Source organism: Panthera uncia, assembly GCF_023721935.1.
Source record: "Panthera uncia isolate 11264 chromosome C1 unlocalized genomic scaffold, Puncia_PCG_1.0 HiC_scaffold_4, whole genome shotgun sequence".
NCBI lineage: Eukaryota > Metazoa > Chordata > Mammalia > Carnivora > Felidae > Panthera > Panthera uncia.
The window spans coordinates 32,217,509-32,240,937 of record NW_026057585.1 but is presented as its reverse complement, the minus strand read 5'-3'; the positions used below and the strand labels follow the sequence as shown (position 1 = coordinate 32,240,937).

The 23,429-nt window shown below is 41.6% G+C and overlaps 1 protein-coding gene across 2 annotated transcripts in view; it reads left to right on the top strand.

The window, feature by feature from the left end:
* Window positions 1-21,074, top strand: part of LMO4 (LIM domain only 4) — a 51,802-nt gene extending 30,728 nt beyond the window's left edge. The window contains exon 5 of one of the 2 annotated variants that reach the window (XM_049616850.1): window positions 20,285-21,074. In XM_049616850.1, coding sequence (XP_049472807.1) covers window positions 20,285-20,296 — 12 coding nt within the window. In that variant the 3' untranslated portion in view covers window positions 20,297-21,074. The remainder of the gene's footprint in view (window positions 1-20,284) is intronic. The other variant, XM_049616849.1, reaches the window with a different exon arrangement.
* The last annotated feature ends 2,355 nt before the right edge of the window (window positions 21,075-23,429 follow it).

Genomic DNA, 23,429 nt, shown 5'->3' with positions numbered 1-23,429 from the left:
CAGCAATAACCAGAATGTGGGAAAAATAGTTACTTAGGGAAGCGTGTCTAGCAGACCCAGAACCCAAACAGATAGAAATGTTCCAGGATTTTTCACACGTCGTTGTTAAATGAATCTGAAAGGGGCCAGCAGAATGTGGAACTGGCGTTTTTACCTGAGTGGTCTCCTGGCCTGCTCCTTCTGAGTAGCATGATCTTGGGTAGGTCATTTCATCTCTCTGGCTCTTCATTCTATCACCAAGTGGATGGATTGGACTATACAGATACTGGAGGTTTCCTCTAGTTTGAGAGACACTGTGGTCCTCACCTCTGTGCTTCTGTCTATAAAGAATCATAGTATCTATGCTTGGGGTATTTTTGCAGGCAGTCATGGCAACCTTCTCTCTCAATGGTGCTGTCACAAGGATCTTATAATTTCTGGGAGAAACTCATGCTGCAGAGCACTAATGGGAATATGTTTGTGACGTCACTCATCTCCTCTCCTAGTCCTCCAACTTTGCCCCTCATCTCTTCTCATTCATTCATCATTTCATTCATTCAACAAGTATTTGCTGAGCACCTGCTAATGTCAAACACTTTTCTAGGCACTGGAGGAACAGCTGAGAATAATATAGGAAGAGTCCTGCTCTTAAGGAACTTAAGTTTGAGTTCAGGAGACAGAGTAAACAGCTTGGTAAAGAAGGAACAAGATAATGTTAGATAACAATACTTTTTACAAAGATGACAGAAGTTATCTGAGGTGTTACTTTGGTTAGTGGTCAGGGAAGGATTCTCTGACGAGGTGACTTGGACTGAAACCTGAGCAATATGTAGGGTTGATAGAAGAGTGTTCCAGACAGAGGCCACAGCAAGAGCAAAGGCCCTGTGGCTGGAACAACACGCGTGTGCTTTGGGGAAGAGAAAGGTCACTGTGGCTGGAACAGAGTGAAGAAGAGAGAGCAGTGTATGGGAGTACATTGGAGGGGTAGGCAGGGGCTAGATTCAGTAGGGCCTTGTAGACAGTGAGGTGTTTCACCTTTATCCCAAGTGCAAATTTGAGTTTTGAGGAGTGGGACGATGTGGTCTGATTTATTTTTTTAAAATATCGTCCGTGTCACTCATTCATTTGATGTTTGTTTATTTGTTTTGTAAGAGAGGGTTTCAGCACGCAGTGATCACACTGGCTGCGGCATGAGGTCAGGCCACCGGGCTGCAGAGGGAGGAGGTGTGGACCCAGAAGACGAGGCAACAGCTTAAGCAAGAGCTGCGCAAGGCATGGGAAATAGGAGGTGCTGAGGAAGCAGAGCTTGTGTTTAAGGACCTGCAGCACTGAGTAGGAATGGAGCATTCCAGATCACACAAAAGCCTGGTCAACCAAGCTGAGGAGATTGGACTTAGTCCTGAGGGCAAAGAGTTTCTGATGACACAATCAGATTTCTGCTTTAGCTGCTACGTGGATGGTGATTAAAGCAGGCGGGACTGGCAGCGGAGAAGACAAGCTAGCATTGCGGCAGGAGCTGGGGAAGAGACGTTGGTGACTAGAGCAGTACAGGGGCAGTGGGAATGGAAAAACTTACTTCGATTTGAGGGTGGCTGAACAATAGGAACAATAGAGCTTGGAGATGAACTGTGTGTTGGGGAGCTAAGTGTGGAGTCCAGAAGGGTGCAGGGGAGCTGGCTAGATGCAACACAGAGCTCTCTGGCCTTCACGCCTAGGACCAGGGATGAGGAGGGGGTTCAGAGGCCCAAAGTGAAGCAATCTCTTTTGGTCTGTCTGTCTTCAGTCAATGCTGCCAGACTGCAGCCAATGTTACTGGACACTGAATGGGGAGATGGGGCAAGAAAGTAGGGCCCCCCCCTTTTTATTAAATTAAAAAAGTGCGAGCAGGGAGACAAAGTGCGAGCAGGGGAGGGGCAGGGAGAGAGGGAGACACAGAATCCAAAGCAGGCTCCAAGCTGTCAGCACAGAGCTGAACACAGGGCTGGAACTCATAAGCCATGAGAGATCATGAGCTGAGCAAAAGTCCGCTTAACTGCTTCACTGACTGAGCCACCCAGGTACCCTAGTAGGGGCCCTTCCTTGAAGGGGATAACAATGAGCAAGATTTTTCCAACATTTGTGCTTGATGTGCAAGAATGTGCAGGTTAAATCTACCTAGCTCCTAGAATCTTCCAGCTACTAACTCCAGTCCCCTTCAAGAATCTTCGTTAGAGTCTTCATCTAACAGCAGTGGATAAAACCGAGATTCTGTCGTCTACAAAACTTCAGGCCAGCGGTCACTGAGCACCTGTCTGTGCCAGGCTCCCGAGAGACAAACAGGAGCCCGAAGCAGGATAGAAAAATCTCTCCTGAAATTCACTGTGCTTGGCGTATAATCTGCCAGCCCCCTCCTTCCCTCCCTCTCCTGCCCCCTACCAGCATCTTGTTGCTCTTCTTCTTAATAGTTTTTGAAAAGTTAACAGAGTGAAAAAAACAAGGTTTAGGCACACATTATAAAGAAAGCATATAAATATACATCCTGCAGCTTCAGCAACTTGGGTTCGTATCAATTTTCTCCAAGTCAGGGAAAGTGAAAAAAACCAAAAACAAAACAGAGAGGCATTTTTCAGGACAGCCTCAGCCCCATTTTGAGAATCGCGTCCCTGACTCAGGAGTTAAGAGCCAAGACTACTAATTTATTGTAATATTAATGAACCTGTAAGGGTGGAGCTTTTTTGGCATTTGTTGCTTAGGGTCACCATCTTTTTCAGTCTCTATCTTTTTCGACGCCTGGCCAGCAAAAGTAGAAACTACTTCAGGTAAGACTTTTTTCTTAGCCTCGGTATGGGTTATAACCTATTGGTTTGGGATAGGGTTATACAGCGAGACCTCATTTTACACCCCAGCTCTATCGCCACCCAGTAGCTGTAGGATATCCTGGTGGTGGTCCTTTACCTCCTAGAGCCTCAGTTTCTTTGTCTGTAAAATGGGGATTTTCATTGTGCCCACCTTGTGAGGCCGCTGTTTAATTACTAAGAGTATAGATTCTGGAGCCAGACTGTCTGGATTTCTACCTTAACTCTGTCACTCACTATGTGGCCTTAGGAAAGCTACTTGACCTCCCAAGCCTCAGTTTCCTAACCTGTGAAATGGGGATAATGGTGGCATGCTGCCTTTCTCATTGGATTGTGATGAAGGTTGTAAAGCATTTATAACGCACTTGTATGGAGGTACTCGCCCAAGAAGTGGGCCCTCAGGGAAGCATACACACTCAGCAAGCACGATTTTAGTACTTGCTAAATAAATACAAAGGAATTTTTAGAAGGTCAAGTAAGACAACGTAGATGAAGCCAACTGGCCAGTATGTAGTAAGCGGTTGAGATTTGCAGCCCCATGCCTGCACCCTGCCCCCACCTCCGGCCTGTCTCGGGACGGGGCATATGGTCAATGCCAGGTATGTAGTTACTGGTGACAGCTTAATCAGCCCTAAGAAATACGTGTCACTCTCTGGCCTTCAAGGTTTATATTCTTTCTTTGCAAGTGGAAGCTGGTTCTGATTTCAGAGCCTTCTGAGGGGAGATGTGATTTTCCTTATTTACTAACATTTACATGGACTGGTGTCTGGGACACCCAAAATATGTTATGAATCAGGCAGAGGATAACAAGATCTGCAGTACTGTACAGATTACTCACTAATTTGACATTTGGGGATTTTTGCAAAATGTTAGGGAACATTTGACAAGATGCAAATTGCTATCTCCATAAAGTACATTTGACTCTGAGGATGGGCGGCACTCTCCCCTGATGTGGTTACGTTTGTTGCTGGCGCCAGCTGTTGCATCCTGACGAGGTGGCTTGTTTTATTTTTCCCTTCTGAAGAAGAAAGTTTTGGAATTTTGCTCTGAAAACACCATGACGAAGATTCACGGAGCACCTACTATGCGTCAGGCGTCTTGACATCTTTTGTCACATTTAATCTTCATAGTAATCCTCTCCAGAAGATATCATTAGCGTCTTAATTTTCAGTAAGGAAAACGGAGTTCAGAGAGGGTAAGCCACTTACTTAAGGTCACACAGCTCTGAAGTTCCAAAGTGAGAATTTGAACCGGGGGCTACCTATCGCCAGGGCTTGGATTCCAATCCAGCAAGCTATCTCTCATACCACCAGAGCATCATCAGATTCTGACCTGGTTCTCCTGCAATTAGGGGAGGCAAACTTCTCATTAAATCCTTAGTGTTAGACAACTGGGAAGCAGCCGTGGCCATGAATCTTTGTTCTATACTGTTTTATAAGGAGACCTGAATTAGTTGATACTCTAGAGCTTTGAAGAGCTTTCTCTTATCACAACATTGTTTTCAAAGTCAAACAAGGAAGACTATGTTAAGGGCATGAGATCGGCCCACCCGGGCCCCCAGCCCCGAGGCACGGTTATCGCCCTCACATTATTTTTGGCATGGTACCATACTACTGACACTTACCATCCCCCTGTCAGGCAGATTTTCTCCCTGCTTCCTATTGGCTCTGGGAGGACAAAGGGGGCATGTGTGTGGGATCCGGGTATGAGCAATATAAAATGCCCAGGAAATAGGAATAGAACCCTTGGCAAAAACTTGACTCCTGGGGTGTAATTCCTGGGAACACCCGGTTATATGGAGGGGCTGTTACCAGAATAGCGATCCCGGAGAGGCACTACACATGATCAAAAGAGCAAATAAATGCCTCCTGGTTCCAAAGGCCTCTCCAAAGCCACTTTCTTCAGTTACCATTTAAAAAAAATTTTTTAACATTTATTCATTTTCTGAGAGACAGAGAGCACAAGCAGGGGAGGGTCAGAGAGAGGCGGAGACACAGAGTCCAAAGCAGGCTCCAAGCTCTGAGCTGTCAGCACAGAGCCCGATGCGGGGCTCAAACCCATGAAACACGAGCTCATGACCTGAGCCGAAGTCGGATGCTTCACCGACTGAGCCGCCCAGGCACCCCTTCGGTTACCATTTTAAATGAAAGACACAAATATATTTAATGAGAGGTAAGAAACTTCTAGGATTTGTCATATGTTTTCTTATAATGAACTGTTCTCCATTATCTTTGTAGGTATGTTGGGCCTGCCCAAATCAACAGTAGGTTTCTCGAGACAGAGACTGTCCGTTCTGTCTTGTTTTTCCCGAACTGCTTTGTAGTGCTGTACATGTAGTACTTGCTTAATAAACACTTGCTGAAATGAAAATAAGCCTTGGAACAAAATCCATCCTGTGAACGTTAATACTTTTGTACTTAACACTTTAAGTATTGGTAGTGACTAAGTTCTTTTTTTTCTGTACTTAGAATGTTTAGAACATGTTTTTAAAAATGATGCTGTGAAAAACAGCAATAGATATGGATATGTTTTAAATATCTGAAACAGAAGTGTCCCTACCTTTGTGACTATGAAAAATCCTTTTTTTTAATCTTAAAAAACAAACAAGCAAACAAATAAACAAACAAACAAAAAAACCCTTCACGGACCCCTCCACATGATCACGGTTGTACTTTTAATGTCTATTAATTGGGGGGAAAAACACACTGGCAAAATGCTTTTGTAGTAATTTTTAAAGTCCACTTCAACAACAGCTATAACCTGTAAAGAAAAGAGTAGTAGAGTTTGTGGCCCGGTATTTAACCTGCCTCCCGGCAGTGCTTGGTGTTTGCGGAGATGAGGACAAGACCTTCCCCTCCCCGCTCCGGGAGCTGAGAGGCACAGTGAAGGGTGGGCACATTTCTAGCTTGGGAATCCGTGGACGAAGGAAGGATTTGGAGGTATTTGGCTTCTTTGGGTTTGTCTTCCTCCACTTCCTTTTCTATAAAGTTGAAAGCTACAGTGATGTTAGCGGTTGCGACTCAATTAGGAGTGCTAATTCCAAATGCAAACGGTGAATGGATGGTTTATTCTTCTGGGACTTAATTACTCCTGAAGTGGTCCAAGTAAAACCGGCCCCACGTAAAGTATCATTGTACACTGTCCAAATGGTCTCCTGAATGTCACCCTCAGAGGCAAGGACACAGCAGACTAGTGAATCAAACACTGCCCTGCCCATCTGGAGGCCTCGGTACTAAGTCTGGGTCCATTTCTGATTGGCTGGTGAAGCCCACGCAGCTCTCTGGAGCACTCCAAACTCATCTGTAAAATGGAGACATGGAATTAGATGACCTCCGAAGTCCCTTCCATGTTTTGTCTAGTACAGATCCCCCCAGTAATGGCCCTGATGCACCCAGGCCATGTTGCCAAGTCCCGGGTGCCCCCCTGGCTTCTCCTCCGTCCAAGCCCACTACCCGCAGGCCCGGCTCCTGAAGGGTTGTGCTCAAAATATTGCTCTGGGTCTCTCTAGAAGGTGGGGGGGGGGGGGGGCTTTCATTTTTGATGTCCTATTATTAACCTTTTTCCAAGCTCTGTTTTCCAAGTTTAGGTCGGCTCATCAGAGTTGAACATGGACTGTTTGGATTCTTGCCCAAGCTGTTCTCCGAGCCTGATAGCACATTCATTACTCCCTACCCATGGTTTCTGCTAAATGACCTCGTTAGTGCTCTAATTACATGTTGCTCTTCGGCAAGCTGGGGGTGGGGGTGGATGAGTTAACGAAGGCTGAGGACTGAGATGGAGTACCTTGTAAACACACTGAATGCCGCCTACCTTCCCCTGGCCTGATTACCCATGGGGAGCTGGAAGGGAAGCTTCATGCCTTCTTCTCCTCTTCTTTTGTCATTACACATTAAAGATAATAATAATGCATGCCAAATGTACCAGTGGTAGTTGAGCATACATGAATTTGGAAGCCGGATGGTAATGTGTTTACAACTTACTGTATGTGGGACCAGAGAATAAAAGACAAAAAAGCAAAAACAAAAAAAGCCTGGGGTGAGGGGAAGAAAGGAGAACAAATGTGTTTTGAGCACCTATCTTGGGGGTTTTTATTCATTCTACCAACGGCTTTATGGGCTGGTTATTATGTTTGATTTACTAATGAGGAAGCAGATTCAGAGAGGTTTAAGTATTTTCCAAGGGCACAAAGCAAGTACATGGCAGAGGTAGGAAGTGAACCCAGCTGTGTCTGACTCCAAATCCCAATATCCCATGCTACTCCTCAGTCAATTCACTTGTTCACTCATTCATTCATGTATTCAACAGATCGACTGTGACTCTCCTACACCAAAGTCTAATCGCATAATTTAGGAGTTTCTGTATTACTGTTTTGAACTTAATTCTACAGTTTCCTCAGATGAATCTCAACTCAGTGGTGTCTTCTTCTCTCATAATTTTCTCTGTCCTCTCAGGATTCTTCCACCTTGAGTCAGATCACAGGTCTGAGATTCAGGACCCTGGCAGGTCTCTTTAAAGATTATCCTGAGCAAACTTGTATTTTTCAGTTAAGGAAACTGAGGCCCAATGGCTTGTTGAAGTGGCAAACGTTTCACTACAGTACATTCCCGGGATTTCAAGAGTGTAGTCGAATTTACCCGGAGTGTTGCAAAGATGAGTGTGTTCCATAACAGATGTGAAGACTTGCAAATGCTTTCCGAGGCCGTTCGCCTCTGGCAGTGGGTTCGGATGACAAGTGCTGTACCCACCGCGCCCGGGGGCTGATTAGCAAGAGACTTGACTTAAATTTGTTCACTACAAAATCACTCGGGCCACATTTTAATGAAAGAGAACTCATCTTCCAAAGGGGATCTCTGAAATATGCAGGGTTTTCTTTGAGGCTTTCTTTTGGGTGGTATTAAAATGAAAAAGTACCATCAAACACTTCTTCTTGTCCCTGTGGGATTCTCTCTGCCACAGTTTTTGAAAAGTGGCAAATACAATATGTTGAACGTTGAGAGATGTCTCCACTTAGGACAAAATAAATGATGTGATGGTAACAGGATGCAACTTTAACCAAGTGGTGAACTTGTTTCAAACCAGGGGTCTTATCCATCTGATTACTAATTAGTATTTCAACAGAGAACTTGGAATTTTGCAAACCAAACATTTAAAAATGTGTGCATTGGTTGTTTGACAGACTGTCGGGAAGCTTGTGCGGGCTTAGTGTATTAGCTTGTTCTAAAGCAATCAAGTTGTTATTATAACTACAAGAAAACTGGAAAAATAACTTTCACAGTCAGATCGACCATAGGAAAGAAACTAGAAAAACCACAACGTTGAGCTGTTCCCTGAATGTATGGTATGTTTGCTGAATTGGGGGTGCGAAGCAGCAGGAAACCATTATTGCATGTGATCATAATTTTAATGATTCCACTAGAACATAATAAACTTATAATATGTATGCCTTGAAATAAATTATAGATCCTGGAGTAAAAGGCAACTCCTTATTCTGCATTTATCAATTTGGGAGAACTGCTCCCTTCTTCTGCAAATAAGTCATTAAGCTGCATGTTTCTCCACAGAATAACTTTTGGAAGAATTATTCAGGCCTTCTAAAGTAATTCACTTGCATTCCTCTTCTATTTTTAATAACCAAAAACACACACGGGAGATGCAAACACACCTCTAAAATTTTTGAATGACTGGACAAAGCAGTGTTAAAAATTCAACAGCACTAATTACTAGCTGAGCAGTATAAAAACCTCTGAATAAATGTCAGCCTAGGAGATAAGCTCTTATCTTAATCTAATGACTCCACAGACTTAATTTGTCAGGCCAGCCTAGTTGATGAAAAACAGGTTTCTATTCTCCAGTGTTAGCAGGAACATCTTTCCAAATCTTTGAAGTTGGATAGTAATACCATCAGTGTCATCCCGTAAAAGTCTTGTGATGAAGCCAATTTAATTCCTATTGTCCTATTACACTAATTAAGGTTGTCCCACCCCTGTCGGACAAATATCGAAAAGTAAAGCCAATGTGTTTTTAGATTTTCTCCATTTTGAACTAATCACCCTCAACTCCCAATGTTTTCTGCTTTTTTCTTTTTTTTTTTTAATAGTGCTGGAACATCAGGGACCATCTATCTTCATATGGGGAAGCTGAGATCTCCAGAGAAATCCATTAATTCAAAGGAATCCATTCATTGAGAGGCAATGTAGCAGAGTAGTTAAGAGCCCGGGTTCTGAGGCAGAAAGACCTAGGGAAATTTTTGCTCTGTCACTTATAAGCTGTGCGACCTTGGGTAAATTTCTTAAACTTTCTTTTTTTTTTTTTTTTTTTTTTTTACATTTATTTATTTTTGAGACAGAGAGAGAGCATGAACGGGGGAGGGTCAGAGAGAGAGGGAGACACAGAATCTGAAACAGGCTCCAGGCTCTGAGCTGTCAGCACAGAGCCCGACGCGGGGCTTGAACTCACGGACCGTGAGATCATGACCTGAGCCGAAGTCGGACGCTCAACCGACTGAGCCACCCAGGCGCCCCTCTTAAACTTTCTTAAGCCTCAGTTTAATCATCTGTAAAATGGAGGATAATTATGGATGTCATGAGGGTTAAATAAAATAATAATGCATGCCAAGTACATATACTTAGTGCAGTTCAGCTTTCATCCATTCACAGACTCATTCGTTCATTCATTCACTCAATCAATCACCAAATACGTATTGAGTCCTAACAAGTCTCTAGCACATACTTGGTGCTATAGGACATATGAAGACCCAAAAGGCAGGGCCCTTTGCCTTTGGAGGACTTTGTATGAACTTCCTGCTCAAGGAAGCTCAAGGCTGACATAATCAGCTGATCTCACTACACCTGGGAAGGAAGTGCCACAGACTTATCATGACTTTCCACTTAAACTCCATGGTGAACATTGTTGCTGGCTTTCCACTAAAATGCAGATGTCAATATCCATCTTAGAGGTCTAGCATGCAGATGACATGAGATTATGCATAGTGGACAGCCAAATGTTTGTGGCTTCTCAGCTTCTCTCTCTCTTGTCCCTGTGACCCAGAATCACATGCATGGTACAAACAAATCTAGGGAGCTCTCTTCCGTATTGTCTCATCTCTATCTCATTAGTCAATGTGATCTCGTTTCCAGCAGCCCTCACTTCCTCTGCTCACTCCCCTCCTCACTGCTGGCCCTGCACTGTATTGATTCTACATTTTATTGAATGTCACTTGGAGACATTTGTTGATATTTATTGTTTCTTTGATTTCCTTACCTTAATTGTGATGAAACTACTTCTTCCAAACTTCCTGAATCATACATACACTTAAAAAGTATGCATTAAGAATCTATTATGTACCAGGGACCCCACTAGGTATTGGGGACACCAAAATAGGCAGGATGCAGCCACACCTGTTAGAAACTGCTGTGATGAGGTGAGTGCGGTGACAGGGGCACCCAGAGGGCAAGGAGCGCAGGGTGGGTGGGGGAGACATTCACTTCAGACTGGGAACTCCCTTGGAGAAGGCTTTCCAGAGGAGATGACTTGGGCTTAGCTCTGAAAACTGAACAGCAGTCCGCTGGGTAAAGGAGTAGGGAAAGGAAATTCCATGTTGAAGAATCCACATGCGCAGGTGGAAGAAAGCAGTTCAGTAGAAGAGTGACAAACCTGAGGGAAAGGGTGGGAGATGAGGTGGAAATGAAGCATCGTGAAGGTCTTATAAATGCTGAGGGCTTAGAATTTCACCACTTAGAATTTCACAATCTCATCACTTTCAGAGTGATGAGAGCCATTGATAGATCTGGGCCCAGGAATCAGGTTTGAGTCAGTGTCCTGGTTCTCCTCACCACTTCTGTGGGCTCTGATCACATTGTCTCCCTCGCACCTCTCAGGTTCGCTGGGCACCCCAGCAGCCTGCTCTCAGAGTCCTTTTCACCTGGTCTCCTGTCAGCACCTATGACAAACAGCTCTTTGGCTTCCTCTGCTCTGATGCTTATCACTCTATTCCACCTGGACAACCTTTGTCTCTTGTTACCTGCAGAACCTTTGGAACCCTTGGAGGCCTTTGAAACCTCCAACTGTGACATTCTTCTTCCTAGTGGCCATCTCTTAACCCTCTACCTTGTCCCCTCCCTCGAGCCATCAGTGAGACATCCATTACTTAAAACATTCTACCCTCCCAGTCCTAAGTTTTTTATTCCCCTCTATCTAGTCAGGATCCTGTGGAATTTCTCTTACCACTCTTGCTAAGCCCCCTTCTACTCCCAACCTCCAACCTCTTCCATTCCTTCCACTGGAGAAAATGGAACAGCCTTGACTAATAATTCCACTTATTGCTTACAGTGTCTGGTTTGAAGTTGAGCCCTCAGTACTGGCCTTTTTCTCATGTCTGCTAGACTTGCTTTCCCATTCCTTCCTGACACGCTGGGGCCATACCTGTTTGTAGGAGACAGGTTTGGTGGGCATGCCTAACACGCCCTAGGAGCTGTCCTTTAAAAACATGTTTTTAGTGTTTATTTATTAAATGTTATCTATTAAATATGTCTCTGAGAGACAGAGAGACAGAGTGTGAGTGGGGGAAGGGCAGAGAGAGAGGGAGACACAGAATCTGTAGCAGGCTCCAGGCTCCCAGCCGTCAGCACAGAGCTGGACGCAGGGCTTGAACCTAGGAGCTGTCCTTTAGATGGCTGTAGTTTTTGGCATGTGCATACCCCACCCCCACCCTCACCTTGACACAAATGTTGGAGAAAGGGTGAACACCTGGTATCGAATCCTACTGGGCAGTCTGTTGAACATTGCCAATCAGATTTTCTTTGGACAGTTTGTTCCTGTATCATTTAAATAGACTGCCTTTAACTTGAGTTTCCTTCAATGGATTTCTATTACTTTTGAACCAAAAGCTTTTATGAGATGACTGCAGCACCTCAAGTTGTCAATCCTATCCTGCTCCCCCCACCTCCCTTTATTACATTTTAGTAAGAAAATAGAGGCTCTCTAGCCAGAAGTGCAACCTGTTTTCAACTGTATCTCTTACTAGTTTTACCTCATCTCAGAGAGACCCAGAGAGTCTCAGAGACTCAGAGAGACTGGTTTCTTTTTAAAAATATAATTGCAAATTATCTACATTTATTAAGACATATTTCTGCTACTTTATGTTTTCTATTTACTATGCTTTTTTTTTTTAATATCTTTATGTTTTCCTCCTTTCTTGTTGTGTGGATTGGTTGAAATTTCTTTCTTCTTTTTTCTTCTACTGGTTTAGAACTTACGCTTACTGTTTCTATCCTTTTAATGAATGTTCTTAGACTTTAGCACATATATTTAAATATGCATTTTTTTCCCAGCCAAGCTTATAGTTAATCAGTGTCTCTATTATTCTCCTCCCAGAAGCTTTAACTTTCATCTGAATAAGTTTCCATTGATCCTATATTAGAATTATCTGGTATTGGAATTATACTTTGTTTATAAGCACAAGAATTATTGGTATTATTATCTATAATCAATACCTATTTAGATTTACTAACACGTTTTACCGAATTTTTCCACACCTTTGCTTCTTCCTTCATAGTTAATTTTTTTCACTTACCAAATACATCTTTTAGTAGTTGCTTTTTTGTTTTGTTTTAAGAAAGAGCTTGTGGTCAATAATTTTTTGAACCCCACCTGTTGAATGGTAGTTTTTATAGAATTCCAGATCCACAGTAGCTTCATTGCCACTTTGAAAGTTATTCCATAAGTGTCTTATAGTCATTGCTGCTAATGACAAGTCTGCTGTCAACATGATTGTCATTCTTTTATAGGCTGTTTCTCTTTTTAAAACTTTCTTTAGTTTTGATATTATTCACTTGCACTATGATGTATTTGGGTGGGGATTTGGTGGGGGGGGCAGAAGGAGAGAGGATATATATATATATATTCATATTTGTATTCATTTTTGAGAGAGAGAGCGTGAACTGGGGAGGTACGGGGGGGGGGGGGGGGGTTGGACAGAGGATCCAAAGCAGGCTCCACATTGACAGCAGAGAGCCCAATGTGGGGCTTGAATTCATGACATTTGAGATCATGACCTCAGCTAATAAGCCAGCCAGGAATCCCTTCAAAAGACAGTCTTAAACAGGTTCCAAGATCAGTGTGGAACCTGATGTGGGACTCGATCTCACAACTGTGAGATTATGACCTGAGCTGAAATCAACAGACGCTTAACCGACTGAACCACCCGGGCACCCCTAGGTGCCGATTTTTAAAACTTTGCCCTTCTTGGCACTTGGTGGACTCTGTCAGTTCTCAGAACTCATGACTCTCTTCACTTCTGGAAGATTCCCAGTTACTGTCTCTCTGTGCTCTCCCCTCTCTCTGCTACCCCCACCCCCGACATTCTCTCTAGGCTATCTTGTAAAACTACTCCTCTGAGATACATGTTAGAACATTTTAATCATTTCTCTATGCTCTATGTCTCTTAAATTTTCCTTTCCTTCTCCAGATTTTTATCTTTTTGGATAGCTTTTTGGGTAATTACTTCAAGTGTTCTACTGGTTCACCTGTGACTCAACTTTTTAACCTATACATTTTTTATTTCATAAATATTTTTAAAAATTTTTTAATGTTTATTTATTTTTAAGAGAGAGGGAGACAGCGAGCTGGCGAGAGGCAGAGAGAGAAGGAGACACAGAATCCGAAGCAGACTCCAGGCTCCAAGCTGTCAGCACAGGGCCTGGTGCAAGGCTGGAACCCACAAACTGTGAGATCATGACCTGAGCTGAAGTCAGCCACTTAACCGACTGAGCCACCCAGGTGCCCCCCATAAATATTTTTACTTTTCAAGTTTTTTAAGTTTTATTATTGGGGTGCCTGGGTGGCTCAGTCAGTTAAGCACCTGACTCTTGGTTTGGGCTCAGGTCATGATCTTGTGGCTTCGTGGGTTTGAGCCCTGCTCTGGGCTCTGCACTGGCAGCATGGAGCCGGCTTGGGATTTTCTCTCTCTCTCCCTCTCCCTCTCCCTCTCTCTCTCTGCCCTCCTCCCACTCGTGCTGTCTCTGTCTCTCTCAAAATAAATGAATAAACTTTAAAAATGTTATTATTTCCTGGTCTTTTTTCATGGATATCATTCCTTCTTTTATCTTTTTGAAGATTTAAAATTCTGCTCATTTTAATGTCATTTTTGTGTTGCTTGAATATCGCTATTTCGTTGGGTTTGAGTTCTCCAATTCTCTGGTTTTTTTGGCTCTCTCTCCTTGATGTGCATTTTAAACAATACACTTTTTAATTCTCTTTGTTAACTAATTTTTAAAATTTTCCTATGACCTGATGCCCTCCTTATGGGGAAGGTTTCATGGCTGCCTCTGCCCCAGACTTACAGTTTATTTCTGACCGAAGTTCACATTTTGTGGCTTGGTGGGGTCTATCACCCTGCAGAGATGGTGCAATTCTAGGTCTTTTCCCTGAATGCAGTGCAGGGTGGGGTCCTAGTTCTAAGACAGAGCTTACTCCTGTTTACGGGCAGGAGACTTCTTTATTGCAGTCGTCTTGGGCTGCTAAATGGAGATATTTTGTCCGCTGTTGATGACTATAAAGCACTGTCCTGACTTCTAGCTTCATATGGGTGACTTGTGCCCATGCTGGGCCTTGGATATCCACCTTCAGCTTTCACGTAACACCCTGGTTCCCCATCTGTTTCTCTTGTTTTCAGTACCTCTTTTTAGGGAGGCCTCTCCATCTCTGGTTTTTTATTTTGTCTCATTTGTTCGTTTGTGGAATAGATTTCTTGTTTTTGAGAATGACTGATTTGTTAAAAATTCTTTTATTTTTAACTCAAAAATGTATGAAAGAACTTAATATGGTTTTTTGTTTTTGTTTTTACAATGCACCCTTTGTTTCTTAAAATTTACATTCCCCGTACTTATAAATTACCTTTTACTTCCTTACTTACAATGCCTTCACATTTTTATGTTTATATTTTATTCTATAATATAGCTGTTTTATTATTAATTTTTATTTTATAAAAGCAATACATGTATATTATTTTAAAAGTCATGTAGTACTAAAAAGCTTCTAATGAACCAGAATAGTTTTACTTCTCATTCTGAATCCTATGCCCATGGGACAACCACTCTCAATTCTTCTCGCTTTTCCCCCTGATATTTAACTTCATATTTCTAATAATAGCCAACAGTGCTTCCCATGTAACAGTCACTGTTCCAAGTGCTATTAACTCATTTAATCTAAATAATATGCTTATTTCTTGACTGATAAATTTTAGAAATATTTTACCGTATTTTTGCCATAGTAGAGAAAAACTTAACTCTTTTTTTTCCCTCCACATATTTGTTTAAATAAAATCATTTTAATTTCTTCATTATCTACATGCAAATATTGTTCAATGATGGGCCAAGCAGTGCATTACAACTGTGTTTCCTTCCTTTTCCTGCCCTTTATTTCTCTTGGAAATGAAAACAGCTTCATTTTTTTCCTATGTCTCTTTCTATAGTCTTATGATTAATTTTCCAAATGTTTCAATACTTCTACTATAAATAACACATTTTATGTATGGACTCAAGTAAAGCAGCTTTAATTTTTCTAGACAACTTCTCTCAGAAACTTTCCTCTCTTGCTCCAATGTGGACTTTTTTCTTTCTGACACAGGTGTCATTATATGATGTTTTTGTCTCTCTTTTGGTCTGTTTTCTTTCTTTCTTTCTTTCTTTCTTTTTTTTTTTTTTGTTGAATATTTTATTCTTTTTTTTAAGGTTTATTTTTTTATTTTGAGAGCAAGAGAGAGAGAGAGAGAGCAAGTGCAGAGGAGAGGCAGAGAGAGAGGGAGACAGAGAATCCCAAGCAGGCTCTACACTGCAGTGCAGAGCCCAATATGGGGCTCAAACTCACCAACCATGAGATCATGACCTGAGCCAAGATCAAGAGTCAAATACTTAACTGACTGAGTCACCCAGGCACCCCTCTCTTTTTTCTTTGGTTTCTTTCTTTTTTATTTTTTTTAACGTTTATTTATCATTGAGAGGCAGAGCATGAGAGGGGCAGAGAGAGGGAGACACAGAATCTGAAGCAGGCTCCAGGATCCAGCTGTCAGCACAGAGCCTGACGTGGGGCTTGAACTCACCAACCGAGAGATCATTACCTGAGCCAAAGTCAGATGCTTAACTGATTGAGCTACCCAGGCGCCCCTTTGTTTTCTTGATTTTATATGTTTTTCTTTCTTTCTTTCTTTCTTTCTTTTCTTTTCTTTTCTTTTCTTTTTTTCTTTTTCCTTTTTTGGATTAATTCTTTTTTTGTTGAAGTATGCTTTCTGATAACCTTCTAAAGCTTTCTGATAACTTTCTAAAGAATTATAATGTTTTAATTTTTGCACATCTAAAATGTCTTTATTCTTCCTCCACATGAATGACAGACTGGGAATAGAATTCTAGATTGAAAGTCATTGCAGCTTAAAGTTTTAAGACATTGCTCCATTCTTCAAAAATGTAGTATTGCTGTTGATGAGTCTGATGTCAGTTGGGTCACTTTCTTTATAAGGAGCCTAGTTTTCTTCATCTAGAAGCTTTTGTGATCTGCTCATTAATCCTACATTCTACTCTATCCCAGGTAATCTGAGCATTCAGAGTAACGTATTTGGTGTGAATATTTTTGTGTGGGAAGGGTGGTTGGTAATATTGGTATTGTTGATGTTGTTATTATATTAATTTCTTGGGCTGAGTTGAAATTGTATGTCAGTTGTTTAATCCTCTGCTACTATCATGGTGTTCAATTCTTTTAAATTTTTTGGACTTATCACCTAGCATATGTGCTATCTTGGTGAATATATAATTGCATTTGAAAATAGATTGTTGTATGATGCATTGTATAAATAACAATTAGGTCACGTTGATAGTATTATTCAGACCCTCTATGTACATAGTGATTTTTTTTTTTAGTTCTATTAATTGCTGAGAGAATTATGTTTAGTTTCCCACGATTGTAGTTGCATATTTCTCCCTCTGACTCTGTCATTTTTTGCTTCATGTATTTTTAAGCTCTGTTATGCACATACAAATTTATGATTATCTCTTTCTTATGGATTTACTCTTTATTCATTATAAAATGTCCATGTTTACCTTTGATATACTCTTTGCCTTGAAGCCTATTTTATCTGTTATTAATATAACCACTCCAGTCTTTCTATACCTACCATTTGTATTATATATCCTTTTTTCACCCATTTATTTTAAATCTATGTGTGCCATCATATTTAAGTTGTCTCTTATATAGTAAATATTATAGGATCTTGCATTTAAAAAAATCAATTCTGATCATTTCTGCATTTTCATTGAGCATTTTAATCCATTAACATTTAATGTAATTAGTGATAGAACTGGATTTAATTTGTCCCTTCTGAATTTTATTCCTCTCATTCCCTTTCATTCCTTTTTTCTAAATTGTTTGAATATTTAATGTATCTATTGGCTTTTCAGTGATGTCACTTTGCATTATATTAATCTATGCCCCTAAACTATTTGCTGCTATTATCAGTCAGGGTCCAATCAAGAAATAGAAACCATACCAGTTCTTGAATAGAGAGTTTAGTGTAAAAAAGTGTAACCTAGGTAACTGAAAGAGTACAAAGGGGACTATAAAATATCATGAAAGGAGGAAGCATTTATCACCTGTAGGGCTGAGAGAAGAAAGAGAATATACTGGAATTATTAAAATTTAGAAGCTTAAAGGTGGAATCCCATGGAGGTGAAAGTCAGACCTCCAAAGAGAAGGTGATATTTGGCTGATGTTGATGTCTCTGCATTAGAAAAAGGCTAGGATCCAGACTCTGAGGAGGAACGCATATTACTATTAATCTAGCAGACATTTTTGAGCACTTACTATGTCTGCTATGACAGACTCTGATCATAAAAGGCTAATAAGAAACAAGAAGCATAAAGGAGAAGGGAAGATGGGCAGAACAAGCAGGTCCAAGAGAAGGAATCTTTCAAATGAAAGGGATGTGAAGATATCCTGCACCATAGGAAAGAGAACCGGTTAAAGTTGTTATCTCTCAGCTCCAAGCCCACCCTTTTATCCTCCACTTTGTGATGCTGGGCTGGGACTCTGTAAACATCATTTTTGCTTTGCCAGTTGACTTCCTGTTAACTGGAAGGCACAGCATGAAGCATGTTAATAGGGAGTGCAAGAGGAAGGCAAAGGCTGGAGGAGGAAGAAAGGACTTGCTCCTTCCTGTCTACTACCTGTTGATTCCTGTGGGCTTCCTGTCTGTTTGTGGTTCCCATGAGTGTCACCCCAGCCATATTTCTTCACTTCATCACTGGAAGTTCCTTCTGGTAGTGGCAGCTAAATCTATTTGAAGTGTTTCCAATTCATAGAACCAGCCTCTCTGCACCTCCCCCTGCTCCTCCCAAGACACAACTCTATGCCCGCTAGAGGATAAGAGGGTGGGCTTGTTGCTGAGAGACAACTTTAACTGGTTCTCCTTCCTATGCTTCAGGATATCTTCACATCCCCTTTATTTGAAAGATTCCTTCCCTTGGACCTGCTTGTTCTGCCTATCTTCCCTTCTCCTTGATGCTTCTTGTCTCTTATTAGCCTTTTATGATCAGCAAATACCACAGAGCCTGTCATAGCAGAGATAGTAAGTGCTCAAAAATGTCTGCTGGATTAATGGTAATACAAGAGAGTAAATGATAAATGCCAAGGGAATAGTGCTGACTGTAATTGCCATGGAGGCTCAGAGGAGGAGGGAGAGACTACCACGGACTTGAGTGGCCCCCAAAGCTTTATAGATGAGTTGGATCTTGAGCTAAACAATGGTAAGCTGGAAGGGTTTAAATACATGAAGAGAAGGATGAGGCATTCAAGATGAAGGGCACAGCATGAACAAAGACTTGGGAGTTAGCAATAAGCTAGACACTAGGCATGGGTAGAGCTGAGCTATTCCTTCAATTGTGTGAGGCTAGCTTATGAGAGAGGCCTTGTAACATCTGCCTAAACTGTGGAATCATAAAGGAGCAATTGGAACATTGTCACGTAAGAACTGAAAAGGAGGCATGGGTGGAATTTTCAGCAGGAGAGGGTCATAATGTGTAGCAGAATGGTGCTGCTGTTAATAGGAATCAAGAAATCAGGAGAAGAAAGAAGTTTTAAAAATTTTTAATGGTTCTGGGATTTTGATCATGCTGCATTCAATTTGAGAGTCCACATTTAGAATCAGGGACATGCAGAACATGCCAGAGAATGAGTTGGGAGGGGAGTCCGAGAGGTTGGTGGAACATGCAAATGGATAGGAAATGGAGAGGAAAGAAATTTCAGGCCTTCATGTGGTCATCCTTGCCTCCACAGCAAGGGTGACAACTTCAGGAGGTAAGCAGTGCATGTTGGTTTCGTTTAGTTAGAGTCAGTATTTGAAATTATGGATGGAGGAGCTGCCTGCCACTCGACACCCCTGCTGTGGTCAAGGAAGTGTCCTCCCCTGTTGAGGCCATCAAACTATGTCTTCTCTTTTTATGGACCGCTTTTGCCACCCTCTGAAAAAGAAACTTTGTTTATGCCTTAAATTGTGGCAAAGCCTCTATCTGTTTACCCGGTTTTAAAATGATGAGAGTTATGACTTTTTTCTGTTTTGTGCTTGAATTATGCTCTTTCTTCTACAAGGAAAATAATTTTACCAGCAAATATATATATATATATATATATATATATATATATATATATATATTTCTGACAAGTTCCAAAGGGGGAATTAGAATATATTGTTGAGAAAAGTAAACCCATTTGGTAACTAGACAGATGAACATGTTGAAAACACTCTAGTTTCCTGCCCCACCAGAGCCTTTGCTGCACATGTATGTGAGAGGGACTCTCTTTTCCTGCTTTGTTTCTGAACTTTGCTGAAGCACTTCTGCTGTTTTTAGGAGTAGCTAAGCCTTCTTGACTGAAGCTTAGGAAAGCCAGCCTTTCTTCCCACAATGTGTAACTTCAGCGAACCCTTTGGGCTGCCAGGCACGTTGAAGATCCTGTGGGTACAACTCTGCGGAGACCAAGGGCAAGATAATCAGTCCAAGGAGACAGTTAATTTTAGTACAAAAGAGGTTAGATGTGATTTATTTCCAACACCAATGAACCAAAAGAGCTAACAATCATCAGAACAAAACACAGAACCATCAAATACTCCATGTAAAAATGGCTTGTGTCAGCTGGATAGGCGTCATCATTAGCAAGGGAGACAGACTTCAGGTGGCTCCGGAGTCGATGTGGAGGACATTTTCAGGTTGTCTTTATAGGAAAAGGGGTTTGAATCATCAAAGAGTTAGAGAAATGGATTTGGAGACAGGAAAGAGAATAGGAGAAGAAAAGGAGGCTAGAGAGGACAGGAGGGTTTTTATAGAAATATCATAGCTCATTCGTCATTTCGTTCATCATCATTATCTTCAGAAAGCATAATACTAGGACAGGATCCATGCAACTTATGCTGCCTCTTAATCATCCGTTTTCAGCTGCTGCAGTAGAATCCTCTCCATGGCTCAACTTGCTGTGGAGCAGAATTCAGTGTGCCCATCGCCAAGACCAGAAGTGCTCTCTCACCGTGTCTCACCTCCCGGATGGACCTTCAGCAGGTGTATTGTTCTCCACTTAAGCAACGTGCTCCCTTGCACTTGAGCTGGACACAAAGACTTGTCAAAGGCCATTACTCCTCGTCCCATTGTTGATTTATTCAACCCTGAAAAAAAAAAAAAAACTTAAACAGCCTCTTTTCCTGTTTCTGAGACTCCCGTTGCATCTGAATCCAAGGGCTTAGCAGAAGACCTATACAACCCGTGTTGACAGCAGGAAGAAGTCTCAGATGGGTATTCACCCAGTCCTAAATCCTTATTTTAGTGAGAGAAAAGCCTTAGACCCTTCCTGTTTTTCCTTCTAGATCATTATTTATCAGAATACTTTGGGTCCTGAATCCCGTCCCCGCTATTTAATTACCCTTTCTTGTCTGCAGTCACTGTATCATACATATACTTCTGTTATTGCCTTCACATGTAACACATTATACATCCTTTGTTTTTCCATGGACTAGGATAATGGCTTAATTATCTGGGAATCTCCTGTATCTAAATCAGCACTTGGTATTTATATTTTGAATAAGTGAATGAAAGAACAAAAGGCATTTATTTTGAGTGAATAGTAATTAAATGGACAATGCTGCCGTCTCCATCTATCGCTGGCAAATAAGACGGGAAACATCCTGAGACTCTTATAGTTATGAAAGGAAAACGAAGAGTCTTTCATTGTAAAGAGGAGAAGACTCTGGGGATATTGATATTAGGGTACTGGAGCAGGATCCAGGGCTGGAGTGGATTTAGATCTGAGCCCTTGGGTGTCTGTCTAGTGCGTGTTTCAAAGCCAGGATTTATAGCTCACTTTCTTTCTACCTTCAGCCATCCCTTCCCTTTTCTTAACTTTTTCTTATTGCTCTTACTGATAGAGACCACAAGTTACTACAACTGTTCTCCATTCAAACAGGCAGTCCTGTTGTCAGACCAAGTATCCAATTGTAGGCTTCAGAAAACGTCTTCACCTCTCTAGCTTTTCTGTAAGTGTGTGAACTTAGATTGGGTGGGCTACGTACTAAAAGGGGAAAATGAGTTTTAAAATGTATCAGGGTGTGTTTGCCAAATAGGAGAGCCAATAGCTACTTTTGACAGTGGTTAGGGAGAGACTGGGTTTTCCTAATCACCCCGAAGTCATCCCTTGTATCACTGTAACGTCTTTCTTGAGCACCCTAGAATCCTCTGGTTACCAATGAATGGGCATTTAAATCCTTACTAGAAGTGCTCATCCTTTATTGTGTTCCATTAAAGCCTCAGGCATACACCCTGGCTCCTTCTCTGACCTCTTTTTTTTTTTTTTTTTTTTTTTTTGGGTTCCAAGCTGGGGGGCAAAGCTGGCACCATGTGGGGAGTTTCCATGTGTGAATGTCCACATCCTTCATTCACATCCTTCAAGGGTTTCTTTTAACATTTTCTGATTGTGTTTCTGAGTACATGGTGTCAACAGCTCTCAGAACTGTTAAGTTTTCTATTTATCCTCAGGCCAGGAAAAGGCACAGATCACTGCAGTGTAAAATTACCAGTGGTTTTGACAGTGACCTGGAAGAACTATGGAATGAAGAAATTTAGCCTTGAGAGCTTAGGTCCAGCCCCAGGCCCATCTTAACCAAGAAGTTCTGCTCAATTATACAGGTCAAGAGAAGTTCTACTAGTCCTGAAAATATTGAACTCATCAAACTTAAGTTGCGTGTTGTTGACACGTCTTGATGAATGGCCAGTTTTGGACACCAAGAACCGTATTTACTCATTTATTTTCTCTCCCATTCCATTCCTATACAACCTTAATTTTGAAAAGTAATTCCATGAGGTTTGAAATTTTCATTTTATTTGTTTTCGAGGAGCTTTCCAAATCAGCACGAATTTTTCTGAAGGCTTAAAAAGATGAGTTGGAATGATGAAAGACTGCCATATTTGCTGAAAATAGAAAGAAGGGCGCTTCTTGCTTTGCAACTGCTCTTGCAAAGCCTTTAGAGAGCAAACGTCATAATGACTAAGAATTCAGGCCTTAGAGCTGGACCACCTGGCTTGAACCCTAGCTCTGCCACATCCTGGCTATGAATCAGTGAGCAAATTACCCTCTGTTTGCCTCAGTTTCATCATCAGGATGGCAGTAAAAATGCCTACTGCTATGACTGATGTGGGTTAAAAGGTATGAGGCACTTAGCACAGTGCTTGGCACATGAAAAGTTCTCAATGAATGCTGGCCAGTGTTTTAATTAGGTGCTAGCTTAGAATTGTTGCAGATGTCCTGTGAATGTAGAATCACAAAGTTAACTCTGAGAAGTATAGAAATATATACTGAAAAAAGCGGATTGTGCAAATAAACATGCTAGAGCTCAAGATAGATGTGTTTAAATTAGGAAAAAAATTCTTTTTTAAAAAATATTTATTTATTTTATTTTTGAGAGAGAGAGAGAGAGAGAGAGAGAGAGAGAGATGTGAGCAGGGAGGGGCAGAGAGAGGGGGAGAGAGAATCCCAAGCAAGCTCTGCAGTGTCAGTGCAGAACCCGATGTAGAGCTTGAACCTAGGAACCGTGAGATCATGACTCGAGCCAACATCAAGAGTTGGACGCTTTAACCGACTGAGCCACCCAGGCACCTGAAAAAAAATTCTTATGCGTTTCCTTAGTCTATGAAACCACTCCTTTGTCAGATCCCTTTACAAACAGACTTTTACATCAATTCTTAGTATTTACAAACCTTGGTGAGCAGTTACTTCTTTTTTTTTAATTTTTTAAAATGTCTATGTATTTTTGAGAGAGACAGAGAGACAGAAAGTATGTGTGTGTGAGTGGGAGAGGGGCAGAGAAAGAGGGAGACACAGAATTTGAAGCAGGTTCCAGGTTCTGAGCTGTCAGCACAGAGCCTGACATGGGGCTTGAACTCATGAACTGTGAGATCATGACCTGAGCCAAAGTCGGACACTTAACTGACTGAGCCACTCAAGTACCCCTAGCAGTTACTACTTACATGTAGCCTATTAGTCTATTACCTTGCTTCCAAGGGCCATTTTAGCTTCTTGAGATATAACCTAGGCACT